Source organism: Typopeltis vanoorti, chromosome 21, assembly GCF_054136105.1.
Source record: "Typopeltis vanoorti isolate ZY-2024b chromosome 21, IOZ_Tvanoo_1.0, whole genome shotgun sequence".
Lineage (NCBI taxonomy): Eukaryota > Metazoa > Arthropoda > Arachnida > Uropygi > Thelyphonidae > Typopeltis > Typopeltis vanoorti.
Window position 1 is genome coordinate 80,244,230 of NC_143569.1, and position 20,918 is coordinate 80,265,147.

The 20,918-nt window shown below is 37.0% G+C and overlaps 1 protein-coding gene across 2 annotated transcripts in view; it reads left to right on the top strand.

Annotated features, from left to right (window-relative positions):
• The window catches only part of Dus1 (Dihydrouridine synthase 1), a 156,148-nt gene that overhangs the window by 48,839 nt on the left and 86,391 nt on the right, over positions 1-20,918 (top strand). For both annotated transcript variants that reach the window (XM_090411023.1, XM_090411024.1), the window contains exon 4: positions 7,614-7,696. In XM_090411023.1, coding sequence (XP_090267149.1) covers positions 7,614-7,696 — 83 coding nt within the window. The remainder of the gene's footprint in view (positions 1-7,613; positions 7,697-20,918) is intronic.

A 20,918-nucleotide genomic window follows, 5' to 3' on the forward strand; every position in this document is an offset into this window, starting at 1 on the left:
GTCTGAAGCAAAAGTGTTGTCTGTATCCCTTGAAATGGATAAAATTGAGTATCATGCGGTTATAAAATTCTTTGTAAAAGAAGGCTTAATGTCAAAAGAAATTCATTCGATGTTCATAAAAGTTTATGGGCGCTCTTCTCCTTCATTTTCGACAATTAAGAAATGGGCTTCTGAGTTTAAACATGGCCGTACCAGCCTTGAAGATGATCCACATGAAGGACGTCCAAAAAGCGTAACAACACCAGAAATCAATGATCAGATGCAAGATATGGTATTGGATGACCGGCGAGTCAAATTGCTTGAAATTAAATTGCTGAGACTATAGGCATTTAAAAAGAGCATGTAGGATATATTTTGCATTAAGAATTGCAAATGAAAATGCTTTGTTCAAGATGGGTGCCATGCTTGCTCAACAGGAGATCAACAACACACTTGCATGAAATTCTCTGAACAGTGCTTGGAGCGTTTTAACAAGAATAAAAGTGATTTTGTGCATCGATTTATTACTGTGGATGAGACTTGGGTTCACCATTACACACAAGAATCAAAACAGCAGTCAAAAGTGGACAGAAGCTAGTTGTTTAGCGCCAAAGAAGACAAAGTTGGTTCCATCAGAAAAAAGGTCATGGCATTGATGTTTTGGGATGCTAAAGGCATTTTGTTTATTAATTATCTTGAAAAGGGTAAAACAATAAGCGTGGAATATTATTCTGATCTTTTAACTAGACTAGACAAAAAAATTGTGAAAAAAGATCTGGTTTGCAGAAGAGAAAAGTGATCTTTCATCAGGACAATGCATCTGTCCCCAAAGGTGTTTTGGCCATGGGAAAATTAAGGGATCTGTACTATGAATTGTTGGAACATTCACCTTATTCCCCAGATTTGGCTCCCTCTGACTTCTATCTCACCCCAAAACTAAAACTCTTCCTCGCTGGTCAGCATTTTTCTTCGAATCAAGAGGGTGATCGCAGCTGTAGAGAGGTATTTTGCAGATCTTACTGAGAACCACTACTGGGATGGGATAATGATGCTAGAGCATCACAGGAATAAAGTATTAGTCTTAAGGGAGATTATGTTGAAAAATAAAATAATTTTGAAATTATAAATTCATTTTTTCATTGTTAGTCCGAGAACTTTTCAGGCCACCCTCATAAGAAAGTATATTTGTTATGTCCTGAACCAGCATGAAAATATTGCTATTGATACTAACATAGTCAACAAGACTTCTTATTTCTTGTATTTTCTCTCTGTGTGCAAATTTGTATACTTCTTTATGTTTGGACATGATGATATAACATCTTATATTTGTTATTGAGAATATCCCTGCTCGTTTTTGTCTTTTTTTTTTTTTTTTCAGTAACATCAGTTATGTCAGCTGAGTACTTCTCTAATTCTTTTGTAAGTTTAAGTGGCTATGTTAATTTAAACATAATTCTGTTATATAATCACTCCTTTAAATGTTTCTGAACTATCTTATCTGAGGCTGCTAGTCTTTCATCAGCTGTTATCTCTTACCCAATTCTTTGTGCATAAGCTAAAATTGGTTTGAAGACTTGTGTACTGTTAGATTAGTGTTTTGGCTAATTTCTCTCTTATTCCAAATAGGTTTATTCATTGGGCTCCCACCATACATTATTTATTTATTTATTTTGTTATTTTGTCATCTACCTAGGTGGTAGTTGACATCACTCAGTGAAATACCACCCAGCTTAATGGAGGCCTGTAGTGGCATAAGCCATGTTTGGTCCCAGAGCAGGGATTCTGGTTTCTGTCCCCCCCTGTTGTATCGTAATTTCTGCTCAATCATGTTTTATCGTCTTATAGCTCTCTTTCGTTGGTATTTATTGGTTGTAGGCTGATATATCAATCGAATATGAAGAAAATTTATATTATACTGCACCACTCCATATTGAGAAATTGCAAGAGCAACTTAAATAAATCAATCTTCAACTGTATCAGGTTATCATAAGTTGATTTTAGATCAAGGTTTTTATTTTTATTACATAAGGTTCCTGCTGAGATTCGTATTATTTTAATGAGCGGTGGGCAAATACAAGATTCAATTCAAACAAAAGTATTTAATGCTGTGTCACATAAATTACATCCTAATACAATATTCCAACAGGGACATTATGATTGAATGAATATAGAGCTCTCATTAAGTCACTAGTATACTACTCAGCTGAGCTTAAACTTTACATTTAAAGATTATATTATACAGATCTTATCTTTCTTATTACAAAGAACTTATATCACAACTCTACTCTGATTAAGGTTACATTTCAAAACAATTTTAAATATTAAATCAGTTTAAGATATTCAGAAGAATGCAACTCATGAACATTCCGACATTCAATTTGTAATTCTCTGGGCTCAGTTAATCAATTTTTTATAGTAAAGGTAATCTTACCAGGATATAGCTTCAACACATCATAAGTAGATCAAACAACAATTTTTAAGTCCTTACTGACTTTTACTATGTAGTAGCACAAACTTCAAAGAATCTTCCATTTCCGCGACTGATTTATAGACTCGGGAGAGTATAATCTTTATGCACTTGGTTTAAGTTATCTACTTATTTCTTTGTTTTCTCATACGTATTAACCTATTTCATGCACTATTTCACTGCTAAGCATTGGGAAGTTATGATAAAAATCCAACTCAGAAAAAGGTAAGTCAAAATATCAAGCGATTCCCGGTCCTTTAAATACCGTTTTCGGCACGTCTAAATTCTCCTCCAGTCTCCGCTACTGTTCTCTATACTTCCCTACTCGATTCTGTTTTTACTTACGTTTTCGTATCTACTCCTTCCTTTTTCCTGCCAAAAACTGGTTCTCACCGGTTTAGCTCACATCAACTTCGCCTTGTGCATAGTATAGAGTAAACATGCAGTAACTAAAAATAACATAATTTCTCATAGCAACCAATCAAGTGATACCACAAAGAATCTTCTGGATATATCAAAATTACATATATTACAGTTTCTAACATTATATTAAAGGAATTAAATTCATAAAATTAATAATATTTTAATACACAGCTTTTCATAACTGTAATTTATCCCAAACATATATAAATAAATAAATATCGATTAACATAACTTGAAGAAATTACATAAATAGCAAATTATGAGCATGAGACTATTAGTTTAAAAAAAAAAAAAAAAAAAAAATGTTGCTCAGGGAATAGTAGATTATGTTGGACTCTGAATGATATATTAACAATTTCCATTTCTCTTCATTCAGAATCCAACACCCCTTCTCTGTGCAGTGAGAGTGATACCCTTCAAGGCCATGCCATACATACTTAGAGACCCACAACCTCATTCATTTCAAGGGAACATCAGTTAGAACGGTGTTGCCTCAGGCCATCTGCCCGTTAGTGCACAGGTGTCAAACCTGTGAGTAATGAGTCAGGAGGCTTTCTGATCAGCCATCACATAATCTTGCTGCCACATGCTCTGCCAGGTCATGCCTGAAGAGGGATTCCGAGTAGTGGCACGTAGGAGGTATTGTTGAGACCATGTTACGGCAAGGAAACTAGTCACTCTTTGTATGGATGTCATGTCCAAGAGTCTATTTTCTCTCAGTGCACATCTTCACTCTATCCTTACTGAAGATGAAAAAACTTATGAACCTCACACACTACGACAGTGATGCTGCAATGAAAAGGAATCTCCCTCATAAATGAATTCCAATAAAAAATACACAACACAACCAACCATAAAAATCATTCCAGAATTTCTACATTAAAAACTTGCTTTCACTAACATCTGTGGCATTAACACTAATATAAAATGTCATTTACCATCACTTGCAGTCATCCAGACTTACTTTTGACAAATCCAAATAACATCTACATCCACCTGCTGTCTCACCATGTCCAAATTACACACTATACAATTCCTTTTACCACAAGGGCAGCACCTGTGCCTTTGTAAGATCAGATATTTCATACTAGAGAGAGAGGCTAATTTAGAATCCTCTGCTTTTGATCTCTGGCTCAAGGTTCCTTTTCCCCATCTAGTAATATTTATCTGCCTGCATTTACCATTTTCCAAACTCTTATAGCTACTCAGACCTCTTCACATTCCTCTCCACAAAACTTGACTATCTACAATCAAGCTATCCAAATAGTGAGGTAATCTCACTATTTGGATAGAATGTTGAAGTAATCTAGGTGACCTCAACATTCATAATTACATCTGGCTCCCCCCCCCTTTTCCAACACCACTGACTACGTCAGACAAGAGGTGGAAATCTTTGCTGTCAGTAATGACCTATTGCAAATTGTTCATCTACCTACACAAATTCTTGACAATCCTCTTCACTCATCCAGTACTTTGGATCTCTTTTTAATCAGTTCTCCCTCCATATACTCTGTAAAGATCACTCCCTCTCTCTTGCCAACTCAGACCACAATCTTTTGCCAGTCTCCACTTGCACAGAACATTCTTCCTCAAGCTACTTTTAACCTCTTATCCTCTAGCACTTCCAAGGTGCCAAATGGAATGACCTGCAGAATTTCTACTCCTTTCTATGGTCAGATTATTGCTTCTGCTCATCTGACTCTAACACCTGCTCTGAACAAGTCACAGAAATTATTCTCACTGGTGTAAAGACCTTCATCCCCAGTTCTACTCAGAATCCTTATCTGCTTTCCAAGCCATAGTTCAAAAGAAAGTGAATCAGAACAATTGGAGAAAAAAAAAATCAGCTTACTGCAGGTGGCTTGCATCAAGAACTCCAGCTTCATGCCTTGCCTATACCAAAGCATACAACAAATGCCAAGCAGTCATCTGTTAGTAGATCCAAATCTGATTTCATAAAGGCTAACAGCAGAAAACCTTCCAGAAATCATGCCTTCTGGTTCCTTGCTAAAGTTGTTGGATGCAACTTCTTATCTGCACTTCTTCTCACCTGTACTTCTCATCCTGATGGTATCACCATTACTTCACCTAAAGATAAAGCTAAATTACTAGCATCACTCTTTTCTTCAAATTCTGCATTGATGACTAAGGAAAATTGCCACCTACCATACTAGAATCCAAGCACCATATGCCTCCTGTAATTTTTTTACAAAAAGACATCAGAAAATTACTAAATAATTTGGATACTAACAAAAAAGTATCCTAGTCCTGATGACATCTCTCCATTTGTTCTCCAACATAGTGCTTCAGATCTAACACCCATCTTGTATCATCACTACAATCTATTACACATATATTTATCCCAACGTGAAAGCAGTCTCATACTATCCTGTTCCAAAAGAGGAAGATAGAAGTCTACCATCAAACTACTGACCAATTGCCATCACCTCAGTCCTCTCCAAAATAATGGAGAAAATCATCAGTAGCCAATTTCTCCATTACCTGGAGGCCTATCATTTAATCAGTGACCACCAGTATGGATTCTGCTACCGAAGATTCACTGCTGACCTCTTAGTTTACATCACCACCACTGAAAATGTGCAATGGAAAGGCTCAGCAAAACTTGTGCTGTCGCTCTTGACATTTCCAAAGCTTTTTGATCTTATCTGGGATTGAGGCCTGCTAAACAAACTGCTACCCTTTGGTCTACTCACCACACTCTGTAATTGGATTACTAGCTTCCTCTCTGGTTGTTCACTGGCTGTCATGGTTGATGACTTCCTTTCTTTGAGCATCACCAATGCAGGACGACCTCAGGGTTCTGTCTTATCACCTATCCTCTTTCTTATGCATAATTGACCTGCTCTCGATCACCACTAATCCTATCCACAGCTTTGCAGACAGTAGTAATCTCCATTCATCCTGCTAATTTTCCAAACCACACAGTGCACAGATATCCCAAGCATCAAGATCATCTTCAATTAGTGCCCTAAACACTAATGTACATACTATTCTTCAATAGGACAATGATAATGTGGTTGCATTCAATGCTACCAAAACATCTTCTCTCATAAAAGAAATCTTAGCTCATATTCCCCTTAGCCTTAGTAATACACAAATCACTAGACAAGACCAACTCTCTGCTTCAACTAACATTCACCTCCAGCCTCTCCTGCCACAAACACACTTAAGAATAGCTCCTTAGCATCCAAACAAAATTAGGTCTCTTTTGTCCAAGATATTATTTTACACCGTACCAATTCTTAACAATATACAAATCTCAAATCTGCCCATGCGTAGAACACCGCAGGTGGAGCACCTAAAATCCTTGATGCTGTTTAGGGAGAGCAATTCAGTTCATTGACAATCCCTCTCTTACAAATTCCCTTCAATCTCTATCCCACAGAGGCATTGATTCAGCTGTGTCAAGGATTCAGTGTACAAGTGCATCAATGGTCATTTCTCCAATGAACTGGGAACTATCATTCCTTCACTTTCTGTTGTACCTGTTAATACAAGAGCAGCAACTGCCCAGTACCTCTGTATTGTGCAAATGCACTGAACCTGCTTTTGTTCTTCCTCTTTTATTCCATCTACCTCTGTCCTCTAGAACAGCCTACAGCAAAAGATATTTCCAAACTTCAAAAAAAAAAGAGAAAAAAAAGGCATTAAACTTCTATCTGACTCCTCACCTGCACCCCCAAACACCACACTGATGTGCTTGCCCTCTCATGTATGGGATCAATATATAAAAATAAATTTACATATTTATTCAGCCATCTTCGGTAAAAATCATGCCTAAATGTTTTACTTATTCTGTACGATCTCTATTGACAAAAACTATTTTCATAGTTTTTGTTATTTTATGGCTCATTGACTTCACAGTTATTCAGTTTAATGAAAAAGTGCACCATTCCTTGTCAGAGGCACATCTGAAAAATAGCCAGAATTTTTTAAACAATACAACTCTCTGCACAGCTTTCATGTTTCAATTGAAAATGGCTGCCCTCTATTTATTCTCCTAAGGATCAACTCCTTCCTCTCAAGTTTCTTGTTTTAGACACACAGGAAGATCAATCACTATCTGCATAGATGAGCTATAATCATGACTATTCAATCAGGTCTAGAAGACCATGCTCCTTTACAGTAACTTTAGAAGTGAAAAACTTTTTTATAATCTGTAGTTTCCCTCAAAAACCTGCCTAATCTGAATGAATGTGGATGCTTAAAACTATCCAAAATATGAGAAACATTAAATCATCTGAGATCCCAAATTACGACAGAGGGCTCCACAGAGCACCCATAGAGAGTGCCCCACCCAGTTTGGACTCTGGTCTTCTGTCCATGAATTTCACTTAGTTTTGTGTTGCTAGTTTATAATTTTTTCCCTGAAGATGTCTCAGTGATAGGGATGAAATATTGGAAGAATAAAAGCGTTTTTAATTCTCATTGCTGTTTTATTCCATTAAGCCTAAAACATGAGTTCCACCCTGCAGTCAAGCCTTAATACATGAGAAGCATACTATTCTGGCTTCAACAGTTGCACATTGTGTTATTTAAAAGCAAAAATAACTAAATTGGAAGGAAAAAAAATACACCTATAAGCTTGCTGACATGAACATGGCTAAAAGCATTTTATAACTAAAAATTAAATATTGCATCTCTCTCTCTCTCATTTTTTTCATTTTTTGTTTTCTTCTGCTTGGCTTTGGGATCACTACAGTATCCTTTATTTAAATTACAGTTGCTGACAGTTCATGGAAGAACCAAAGAACAGAAAGGACCTTTAACAGGAATTGCAAATTGGGATTACATCAAAGCTGTTAAGTAAGTTTTTGGTTTACTTCGTTAAAATGCAATTTAGCCGTAATTGGGAATTAGTTTGGAGCAGTTTAACTTATGCCATTCAAAGCTCTATTATAAAAAGCGTTATTTAAAATTATTATTCAGATATTACACTTATTAGTGTTGTCCTTTTTGCTATGAACTTTATAGCATTTATTCATGGTACTAGAATTATGTAGTCATATTTTATTATTATTATTACGGACAACTCCAAGGAGTCCTTAGACTCATCAAGGGAGGCTCTCAACATCATGTCAAGAACTATTCAGCATTCACACAGTATCTATCATGGCACCCAAACAGACTCTGGCATCTTATTCCACTCATTCACCACTCTCCAAGTAAGAAATGTAGCCTTGCTAACCCTTGCTAACTGCGCTCTTGCTCAGTTTCCATGGATGGCCCCTATTTCTCCCACCACCACACCTGTTCTGAAATTCTGAATTAATCTTGTAAAAACCCTTCAGTAGTTTGAATGTCTCAATCATATCACCTCTTTTCTGCCTATCAACCAGTTTCTGTAACCCACAAATCTTCAAGCTGTTCTCGTAAGTTTCATTCCATAGACCAGCTATCATCTTGGTAGCTCGCCTCTGGATCCTCTCTAAATTCTCCCCATTAAGAAGAAACCCAGGTACCCAGATCTGGGTACAGTAGTCCAGATGGGGTCTTATCAAGGCTCGATAAAGAGGAACAGTAACTTGCATATCTCTGCCCATCAAAATATTCTTCAGTAACCAAGGGATCTGATGAGCTGATTTAGCCAGTTTTGCTATGTGCCTCCTAAACTTCAACTCCCTATCCACCAACACACCCAAATCTTTGGCTTCATCAACCTCCTGGAGTACACTTCCACTAATGTACTATACTGCTGCTAATTTTTTCACCCCCAAAATGCATAACCTTACATTTTGCTACATTAAACTGACATCCATTCTCATTAGCCCAGATGGCCAATCTATCAAATCATCCTGCAAAATTTTGACATCCTGTGCATTCACTATTACTCTACCCCCACTTTGCATCATCGCAAATAAATGAACAGTTCCTCTCAGATCCTTTTCTACGTCATTAATGAACAAATTAAATAGCAGTGGTCCAAGAACAAACCCTGTAGCACACCACTAGTAACAGACCTTGTTTTGGACTCCACTCCTAGAGTCCAAAACATTATCTTATTTCAAGAAGATAAACGACTTATTATCGGTTAGTTCAATGTACAAAATTCTCAACAAAGATCCTACCATGAAGAACCACAATGAGACAAACTTCCTGATCTGCAATATGAATACTTGGCCTGAAGAACTAAAAAGAAAGCTTAAGTCCTCACATCCCATTACTCCTAGACTGTATGGGGTGCCTAAAGTGCATAAGAAAGAAGTGCCACTTCGTCCGATTGTGGATGGCTGGTCCTCCCCCACTTACCTGTTAGCTAAACACCTAGCTAACTTACTTAAGGGAAAAATCAGACAAACAGAATCCTACATAAAAAATTCTCAACAATTTGTTGACAAACTCAAAAACGTGAAGATAACACAAACAGACATAATGGCCAGTCTAGACGTAGTATCCTTATTCATGAATGTACCAGTAGAAGAAGTCATGAATATTATCAAAGATCTCTTTCTTGCTGATATTACAACGATGTTCAAGCACTGCCTACAATCAAATTTCTTCAAAGTTAACAAGATATACCAGCAATTAGATGGCCTAGCCATGGGCAGCCCTCACCACCATGTGCAGACCTTTTTATGGAGAAATTTGAAAATGAAATCTTCACCAACATTACTCCTAAACCTTCAATATGTGGAGAAATGTAATGATATCTTCATCATATGGCAGGACAACATGGAAAACCTACATATGTTTGTCAATAAAATCAACTTGCTCCGCAATAAAATCAAATTTACTCTAGAAGTAGAAAACAATAACAACTACACTCCTTGGACATACTAGTTAAAAGACAAGGTAACAATTTCAAACTGTCTATTTACAAAAAACCTACGACACTGGACGATATCTACATTACTCTTCAAACCATCATAGGTCACATAAACAGAGCGTCATCCACATGTTGAGAAATTGAATCAGAAACTTTATCTCCGACGATGAAGAAGTTCAGACAGAACTGTCCCAAATTGCTATATCACAAATGGTTATCCTCGAAAGATCATCAACAAATTTCTATACAAAGATAACCAACAAGAAAGAACAGTCTCCCAGCAAATTTCAATAGCAGTCATCCCCTTTATGGGCTCAATTTCCACCAAAATTGCGAGATTGTTAAAAGCCCATAACATCAGGGTTATATTTAAATCAGACAGGTTCTAAGATCTCCTAAGGACAGTGTTCCATTTTATAAATATCCAGGTATGTATAATATTCCATGCACGTGCGGTCTTTCCTACATTGGACAAACTTCGAGAAGCCTGGAAATAAGACAGAAAGAACATGTTGGTGATGTAAATCACAACAGAACGATCACCTCTGGTTTTAGCACATCACTTTTCAACTTCGAACGACACTATAGACTGGGATAACAACTCTGTGCCCTACGTAGATAATGATTACAGACATCAATTATTCAAAGAAGCAGCAGTTGTGCTACGTACAGGCAACAACCTAAACAGAAATCAATGGCCATACTGAACGATATTTGGAAAAATCTAATTAATTCTCTCAGTCCAACAGAACTACAGTATGCGAATAATCATATTACGCGTTTGCATGTAACGCGTGTTCATGATACTTAGTAGAAAGTCACGATTCGTACAGACATGTCACGCGAAAGTGTTACCTTAGCTACCTAACAGGTACTAACATTTTTTTGTATTCTTAAACCTTTTTTGCATTTACCATTTTTTTGTACTATGCAAGCCTTGAGAAAGCTAGTCAGTTACTAACAAAGCCGGTAGGCAATATTGTACAAACATACATATGAATTAAATATCTATGATCAGTTTATCAATAAGTCTTATATTTTTTAACATTTTATGACCAAAAATATGTATAAGTTACACAGTTGTTTCTTTTTTTTTTTTTTAGCTCCAGCTTAATGGTGTTATTCATCCATTTAACTCCCACTTGATTTACTCTCCTGACTCTAGATATGCAGTCAACCATTACCTCCCTCAACCACTCCTTTACTACTTCTTATGCACTATCAGCATCCAGCCCTTGCAGTTTTACATGCCATGGCACTGATCCAAGCAATCTCCTAAGCTTGTCATACTTACCAACCCAGTAATTCCACATATATCCTGTCTTAACTGAAAATTCCACACATTTATCCACCTCCCAAGTTCAAGATCATATGATCACTCTCACCAATTGGTGGCAACGTGGTCATATTCATTATAGACAAATTCTCAGATGCAGTTACTAGATCGAGCACTCTCGAACCCCTAATACATTCCATTACATGCTGTCTCAGGTAATTCTCCCTTAGTAACTGCATAAAGTCCATTTTCCTCCTCCCTCCAATCAATGTTACAATAGTTGAAATCATCCATAATAATTACCTGTCCTCCACTCATTGATACTCTGTCTATCATCTGTTCTATTCCCCTGGGTCTATAGCAGCACCCAACTGTATATTTTGTTCTGCTGGCCTCAATCTCATACGAGATAGCAGTTCATTGGTTATCATCAATAACACTTCTCTTCCCCCCCCCCATTCTTTTTCTCTATCCTTCCTGAACACACTATACCCTGACATTCTATCCCACTAACTATATCATCTTCTGTTAGCCATGTCTCATTAATGCCAATAACCTTTGGCCGGGGTGAGCCAACCAAGGCCAAAAATTGGATCAATTTAAAAACCAACATAGTATCATTGTCTTTTTAAAAATACTAATTGAAGTGTTTTTTATTAATTAGTATTGTTTTTAATTATGGAGAAATAAACTGTGTTTAGTATTAAGTGTATTGTAGTTTATACAAACATATTCACACAAATAATATCTAAGTATGTAATTATATTATTTTTTTTTAAATCAATTTTTTATCAAGTTATTGAGAATTAAAAAAATATGATATAGATTTAACTCATCCCTGATATAGAGAGTCCTCATCATCATGCGTATCAAGGATTTAGGCCTAGCATGGCCTGTTCCGGCCTTAGAAGTTATCATTTAAGAGGACGTCCTGGTTTTCTTTTTCCTAATGGCTTGTACTTTAAGGCTTGTTTTGGTAATCTTTCTGTTTTCATTCTTTGAACGTGTTCCATACATATGTAATCATACATCCTAGGTAGTTCAATGAATTCATCTGTTCTAAGATCTTGGTATCTATTACTATTTTAGTTCTTGCTGGAACTTGTCCTTTAAAGGCCATAGTTTTTGATTTTTCCGTTGATATTATCATACTATAATCTTTGGATATCTCATTTAGATTTAAAATAGCTTTCTGTAAGTTATCTTCAGAATTTGTAATTATTATTTGGTCGTTGGCAAAGAGGAGAGTGTTTAAGTTAACTGTAGGTGAAAGTTTAATACCTTGATGTAAATTTTTATTCCATTTTATTATTATTTCATTTAAGTAAATATTAAAAAGAGTTACTCAGAGGGGACATCCCTGTCGGACTCCTTGGTTTATCTCTCTCGTATATGATAGCTCGTGATTTAATCTTATTTGTATTTGATTATTTTCATATATACTTGTGATAGCTTTTAGGATATTATTTGGTATTTGTCTTTCTTTTAATATGTTAAATAATATGTTTCTTTTAACTTTGTCAAATGCTTTTTTAAAGTCAATAAATGCAATATGTGTTTCTAAATTGTATGCTCTTCTTTTCTCTATTATTAATTTTAGGCAAAAGGCTGGGTCTATACATGATCGTCCTTTTCTAAATCCATTCTGTACTTCTAAAATAAAGTTTTCGGAATATTTCATTAGTTTGCTATTTAAGATTCTGCTATATATTTTGTAACAGGAATTTAGTATACTGATACCTCTATAGTTTTTAGGGTCATCTCTATTACCTTTTAAAGATGGAATCACAATTGCTTTTTTCCATTTTATTGGGGGGGGGGGACCCCTAGAGTGTGTGTGTGTGTGTGTGTGTGTGTGTGTGTGTGTGTGTGTGTGTGGTGGGATGGTCCGAATATACTGAATAAGGATTCGTGGACCAACAGGGCCATAAGGGGCAATCACCTTGATTGTAAGGGAAGTGACACTGCCATGGACCCCTAGCTGGATCTATCCTTTTCTTCTTCTACTTTGAGAAAGATCCACTCACTTTAATCTTTCCTATAAGACCTTATCAGCCAACTCTTCTTATTTTATGACCCTTATGCTATTAGAGTACTCAAGGGCCATGGGGTCTTTTCATTTCTGGCCTTACAATTATGCCTTCTCTATAAACCTTACTATAATTCTACTATAATCTACTCTTTCTCCCTTCAATATATCCTATTCCTCCTATGGGTGAAATTTGGAAGAAGGCTAGTTCAGAAGCCTTAAGGTAGCAATTGAACTATTCCATTGTAAGGCTGACAATGGAGAACATAATTCTACTTGTAAGCTGACAGAAAAAGATAATCGGATTGAATCTATGGAAAACGACCCTGGAATGGAAACGACAAAATATAATACACATAGCAAACTGATATAGAGAGTAATGGTTATAATGAGGAAATTTGGTCTGTCTCGTGCTCATTATAACCAAGTTTGACTGCACACACACAGTAATCCCTCGACCTCAACTGATGCAGTTTTGATTAGTGTGCTTCTCAAATTAATGTGGTTTATAAATTAATACAGAGTCTCAATAAACATGTCTAAAATTCAATTAGATAAACATAATATGGATTTTATTTACATAAATATTTTATTGGCATAAAATGTTTGCCCCAGTATCAAGGGCATCTTCAGTATGACTTTCAGAGTAAACAACTAGAACAGAAACCAGTAGAATTAACAATGAAAACACACAAACTGCACATGCATGATGTAGAGTGTCATGGTCTAAATACATTAGACTCTAGATTCTAGTTTACTGGACGATCACAACTTTTAAAGTTCTTCATACTATCTATGAAGATCTTGTGCACAGGCAATTAAATCTACAATGGAATACAATGCAATTTCATTGCCAGAATTCTGGAACAGTTATACTCTCAGATACCATTGAAAATATTCATGAATTGTGGCATGAAGTGACATCAAGCAGTGTGAGAGAGGTTTGGGAACATCTTTTGTCACTTTGTGCAAATGATTTTGTTGACTTTCTCAAGCAAGTGGATTATGGTATTTAAAAAATGGAAAGCAGTTTTCATTTCTTAGTAATGAAGACATTCTTCATTTAGATAAACAGCATGTGCACGAAGATAGAACATTGAATATTGGAAAGCAGATGAAAATGTACAGGCAAAGGAAATAATTATAAAACTATTTGAAGTGAATGCTATGAGTGAAGTATGCATGTTCACTGAAATTTGGAGAAAGCTTTTACCTTCTACTAAAGGTATATGCAGAGAAAAATAAAGAAAAAATGCTTTAAAGTACACTGTGGAAATATTTCTTAAACGAATAGTTTTCTCTTGTAAGCAATAAACTTTTAATTGCAATAGTTCAGTTTTATTCTTTTTGACATATTGCAATTAAAAATGGTAAATGTGGTTAAAAATTTGCAAAGTTTTTGAAATCCATAAACCAATTTATATATTTATTTATTTTGCTTATGGCTATATGAAAACTGGTAAGTGAAAAGTACAATCACACTTTCCAGAAATAAATGATGAAAATCTTAACATATAAAAGTTCATTACATAAAAGGCACAACCTGCTTTCTAAGTCTTTCCTTTTTTTTTTAAAATATAAAGCAAAAGTAACTTGTCATAATTAAGCCAGGGACAATTATCGTACTGCTGCACCAAGTATGACAAGGCTGCATGTTCCCACAACACTTCACAACATAAAAGTAGCTGAATCTGAGGTTTAAATACAGAGCAGTTCTGTCTTGTATGAGAAAACTTGATCCATTAGAGGAGGCCCATTTTACACTGTATCATCATCTTCTAACATGAGGAGGAGTTCTGCTGATAATATGAAGAGGACTATGAGAGTAACATCTTCGTGGTGAGATGGGACCGTGATCTTTGTACAGCAGTTTTCTTGGTAGAGCTGGGATGAATCTTGGAGGTTTTCAATAAATGGTTAGCCATTTGATCAGTAGTTATCGCTGTTGTTTTGTGTGTCGTTGGCTCTGCTCAACCTAATTTTCTTGAAAGTGACCAGCTTCTCCGACTAGATGTGATGAAATTGAGTTCATTGATGGTTGAGATCCATCTTTCCTTTCTGTTTTTATCCATTACCTCCATTACCACTGCCACCATCATACCGACTACAGGTCAAGGTCCAGGCTGGAAAGCCAATTCAAGGCCTCATCCATCACCTTGTGGATGTCCTGTAGGCCACCACCGTGAAATTGGCGCTTTGGGCAGTCGTACACAATATGAGTAATCGTCTGAGCCACGGGAGAACAATCACAATAAGGGTGATCTGACAGCTCCCATTTATGTAGAAGATAGCCACATCTGCCCTGACTAGTTCTGATCCTGTTTATGGATGACCAAATCTTCGTAGGAAGATCAAAACCAGGCTGCGGAGCACAGGGATCTTCTTCTACCAGGAAGCCGTTTGTTGGGAGATTGTTGGACCAGTATTCTCTCCATATGTCAGATATTGATGGCAGCGCAGCTGAAGAGAGTTCGTCCATGGACCAGAGAGGCTTTCTAGATTTGAGGCAAAGACTAGGTGGGTTTATGAGAGTCTGGCGTAGGGGTAGGAGTGTGTTCATTGCTTTATTAAATTCCTTAATAGAAGGCTTGTCTTCTCCGTATGTGTGTGGTGGAGCAATGTTAGATAGAACTGGCAGCCAGGAGAGAGAGGGGTGCTTCTCACTGTCCCACTAATTGTGCGCATGGTAGAGTTCAGCTGGGTGACTATAATGTTAGTGTGTGTACTTCTTTCCCAGACAGGGGCACAAGATTCTGCTGCAGAGAATGCAAGGGCTAGTGCAGACGATCTTAGGACTTCTGCACCACAACCCCAGGTTGTTCCAGCAAGCCTTGAAATGATGTTATTTCTGGGTTTAATTTTATTGGAGAGGTTGATGATGTGCCTTTTATAGGTTAGGCTTCTGTCCAGGCTCACTCCAAGGTATTTTGGGTGAGGCTCATGTTCTACCATTTTTCCACAGAAGGAAAGGTTGAGTTTTCAATTCGCCTCTGGATTGTACAGGTGAAATACTGAGGGCACTGTTTTCGTTGGATTTGGCTTCAAATACTACTATTTGAAGTGCTCTTCCAGGGTGTTCGGGTCTGTATTCAAGGTTGATTCTAAGTTGGTAAAGGAGGTGGATTGATGTAAGATCGCTAGGTCATTGGCATACATATACTTGCTTGATCTGGTATGAGGTAGATTATACACATAGATGTTAAAAAGTATAGGGGATAACACAGAGCCCTGAGGAAGACCGTTATGAAGGAATCTGGACCTGCTTTTTTTCCGCCAATATGGACCCGGATCTTTCTGTTGGAGAGAATGGATTCAAAAAGTTGTAGAGTTTTTTTACATTTTATAATATTTCCTAGTTTTAGGAAGAGGCCCCTGATCCAGACAGTGTCATAAGCAGATGTTAGGTCAATGAAAGTGGCTCCAGATTAAGTTTCTTCTGGAAGCCTGCTTCAATTTGAGTTGTCAGGGCCAAGAGCTGGTCACAGCAACTTCTTCCTGACCTGAAGCCGGCTTGTTCAGTCGGGAGTGCTCTTTTGATGAGTGGTGAAATTCTTTTAAGGAGAATTCTTTCAACGAGCTTAAAGGTGGTGCAAAGCAAGGAGATAGGTTGTAGGTTTTTCACGTCATTTGGATCTTTCCCTGGTAATTTACCAGACATGATGATTTCTGAGAAAACGGCAGCCAGCCATGTTAACCAAGATGTTTTAGGAATTCAGGTAGTATACCATCCACTCCTGCAGCTTTGCCATTCTTGGTAAGTTTTAAGGCTATTTGTACCTCTTCCTGAGATATTGGGTGTATGAGTTCAGTAAGCTCGGGTTCCGTCTTCAGGATTTGTCTGATGGAAGTTTGTACAGCAATTTTCTTGGTAGAGCTGGGATGAATCTTGGAGGTTTTCAATAAATGGTTAGCCATTTGATCAGTAGTTATCGCTGTTGTTTTGTGTGTCGTTGGCTCTGCTCAACCTAATTTTCTTGAAAGTGACCAGCTTCTCCGACTAGATGTGATGAAATTGAGTTCATTGATGGTTGAGATCCATCTTTCCTTTCTGTTTTTATCCAGGGTTGATATGAGCTCCTTAGCAATAGCTGGATCTTCAGTTTCCTCATATTTGGCTAGGAGTTCCTCACTTTCTCTATTCCAGCATGGGATATATTGTTCTCGGTAGCCTCTAGGGATAGAGGTTTTTGCTGCAGATTTGAGTAGTTTAACAAATCTAGGATAGCAATTAGGAGTGGGTGGAATTGCTCTAATGGTTTGCTCGATTTGTTTCTGAAATGCAGAACAGTTGGACCTGCGGAGATTCCATCTAACGATTGGTGTTCCGCTGATGACTGGGATTGATGTTCCTATCTCTATTAATGTAGGACGATGTTGACTATTAGGGAATCTGTTAAGGATGGTTCTGGTTGATGGAAAAGGGTGGTCTTCGGAGTCTTTAGTGACTATGCACAGATGTGGGGTGTAGGTTCTGTTCCATCTGGCTGAGTAAAGAGTGCCGTCCTACTTGGGATCACAATTCAAATACAAATTATATGTATCCATCCAGTTTGCTAGATTATTACCATCCCAGTTGTTAGAGGAATAGCCCCACATGGTGTGTGATGGCAATTGATCACCAACATAGATAGCAGGGTGAGGAGGAGGTCGTTCCATCCGATCAGGCCAGGATTGCGATGAGGGTTTGTAGACATTATAGATGGTGATATTTTGAACTTTAATACCTGTGGAGTATTCTGTATCAGGAACACTTTGGGTTATATATCCTTGAGACCAGGCCGGATATCAGTTGCTAGGCCATGCTTGAGGTGGCAGTTATAAGACACGAGAATGAGTCCTGGGATCTTTAGTCTGCTGAGGCCGGTGTCAGGCACATGGGTTTCCTGGAGAGTCAAGACATCAATTGCTTTATCTTTGGCTATTTTTGCCAATGACTTCAGCTTTGGATTTAGATATCCCTTTTATGTTTAGGGAACATATCTTGAGGTAGTGTTGATTAGAGGACTGTAACATATTTATCGAAGCTTGCCCTCCATCTAAACAAGCAACACGATCCTTGTTTTTCCTGGTGATGATCAAGCCGGCATGGAACTTTTTATGTTTTGTATTCATCATAATTGTAAGTAGTCCATGAGGCTTGGAAACCTTTGGACGCCTTGTTTGAGACCTTAGCTTCGTGTTGCCTGTGATTCATCTCTGGGGCTTCTTTTGTCTGAAGCACCAACAATGTACCACAAGGCAACACTACTGGCGGGGGTGGGGGGCCACGGGAAGGCTGAATATTATATTCACTTAATGGGATTTTGTATAATGCAGTGGTTTCTCTGGAGATATTAACCATGTTAATCAAGGGGAATTACTGTGTCTGTGTGTTATTTATTCAGGGCTGTATAATGAGGACCAGGAATTAGAAATGGGAAGTTTATTTAATTTTTGAGAATATTCAGTGCTGTTTAGTTTATATTATTTCACGGAATGGAATTTTTCTTAAACTGTTAAACTAAATGAGAAATGATTTAGTTTCTAAATCATTTCTCAGACTGTTTCTTTATCACATATGTAATAAACTTTGTAGTGTAAAGCAATACCTATTTCACGAGTACTTACAATGAAGTGCGAGATAAAATTTGGCTGGAAATACATTTGTAAGTATTTCCAGCCAAAAATTATGCATTTGTAAAAAAAAAAAAAAAAAAAAAAAAAAAAAAAAAAAAAAAAAAAAAATTGCAATCAAACAGTCCGTGCAGTTAGCCTAGTGGCTGTGCGCTTCACAACCATATGCCTGAGGAGGAAGTGTCCTAGGTTCAATTCCTGTCAGAAGGATTTTCCTCAGCCATAGCCAAGTTAGCCGGTCTTGGGCATGGACAGTAGGGTTTTTCATCCCACAAACAGGCAAACTGGACCTGTAAACATACATGATACAGCCATAAGATATAGTATAGTACAGCAAGGAAGGCAGCGGGAAACCACCTTGCTCGTAGTCACGTCCCTAGTATGGTAGCATAGCTACCTCTACCATCCGTATGGATGAAAGGAAGCTAATCATCATCACCAGTCAAACAAAGCAAGAAATCATCACTTTAATAACTTTACATTAGCCAATTAATCAGTTTAATATTTTGATTGACCTCTGTATTAAAATGATCAATTTACTATTGATAGCTAGAAATTTAAAAACATCACCTCCTTCAAATATCTTGGAACATTAATTCCACAAGATAATGAAATTATTATGAAAATAGAAGCTAGAATACATCAAATAGATCTTAACATTCACTGCATTTACTATTTTCTAAAATTCCTTTACATAGAAGTATTTAGAAATATACAAGACAGTTATTAGACTAATTGTTTATTTATATGGGGATTTAACAAACCACAATGAAAAGTTGTCGCAGATTTTTGAAAATAAAATCCTTAGAAAAGTCTCATTTTTGAACCTGTAAGGGATAATACAAGAGGAGACTGGAGAAGAAACATAATGAAGAGCTGTTGTTTAGATCCCTCTACTAACTGATGAAATCCGAGATTGCAGACTGAAATAGCTGGGACATCTGGAAAGAATAGCTAAATGAGAATTTAAGATTAGACCTAGTGGAATGCAACCTGGCACCAATGGGGGAGGAGATAACATGCAAATAGACAGTTTGCCTGTTTTGACAAAAAACTCTTTACCTCTGTATGAGACTGGTAACTCACCATTTGATTTAAAACATCCCAGAAAGGTTCCTCATGTCATAGATGGGATTCGAATCTGGGTCTTTCCAACCAAAGGGCTCGTCTAAACCAGCTGTGAAGTATAATTTGAAGTACAAGTATAATTTACTTGATTTCAAGTAAACAATTCATCAGTCAACATTTCAATCTCAATTAGTATTAACAGTTCCTCCTCCCCAAGTTATTCTCTTGGAGTGCTGACCAGTAATAGACTAACTTGGAGGACAATTGTTGATATGAGATCAATAATGATGTAAACTTATCATGTAGTGCTGTCATGATAGTCTGAACACTCTTTGAGGGTATGTGTCAGGAAATTGATGATAACAGCGAAATTTTGGTCTTCAGAAAGCAATCATGATAAGATTCCCTGAAGAGACTAGAATCATTTACCTCCATTCTGTTGGTGAAGCACTGGCCAGATTATCATGTTATCTATGATGTCATGATTAGGATCTGTCGTGGCTTTCTCTATAGACATGGATACCAGGATTTCTTAGAAGTATCTGGTAACTCAGTGGAGACACCCAAATTACTTAAGTCTCAAATAAAAAAAGCATTGGACAGATAAGGACCAAAAAAGAGAAAGTGAAAAAGTCAAGGAATGCTAAATTTAGTTACTTGACATGTAAGAGGAATTTCATACAAAGAACAATAATTCCAGAAACAAAGGAGATGGGGGAGAACCTTTAAGTGATTCCTTTTCGAGACATCGAAAAGGAATCACTTAAGGGTCAAAATAATAAGAAATAAAATCAAAACAACTAAAACCAACTTGAGTCTAAATAAATGTGGAAAGATTAAAGAGGAACTACAGAGAAACAACTCTGGAAGTGCTTTCCAAATGATAAATAGATAAACCCTTCCCTAATACTAATTGGTTAGTTGAGGATGAAATTGGCAGGCTTTTGACTGGAAAGGAATCTTGCACCATTGGCATGATTACTCAGCTAATCTTTTCTCCGAAGACAGTAGCCTCAATAATCAAAACCTTGAAGACATAATACAAATGGCATTGATGAAGGAGACTTCCCTATTTTAAGAGAAGTAGAAGCAGCAGTTAATGCTTTGCAGATGGAATAACATTAGAACTACTGAAAGCAGGGAGAGAACCTATCGTAGATACCCTGCTCAAAATTTGTCAAGGTGTGTGGAACAATGAATCGTGGCCTAAAGATTCGAGCACCTCTGTCTGATTTCTATTCCTAAACAAGGGAATAGTAAAAAATATAGCAGTTTA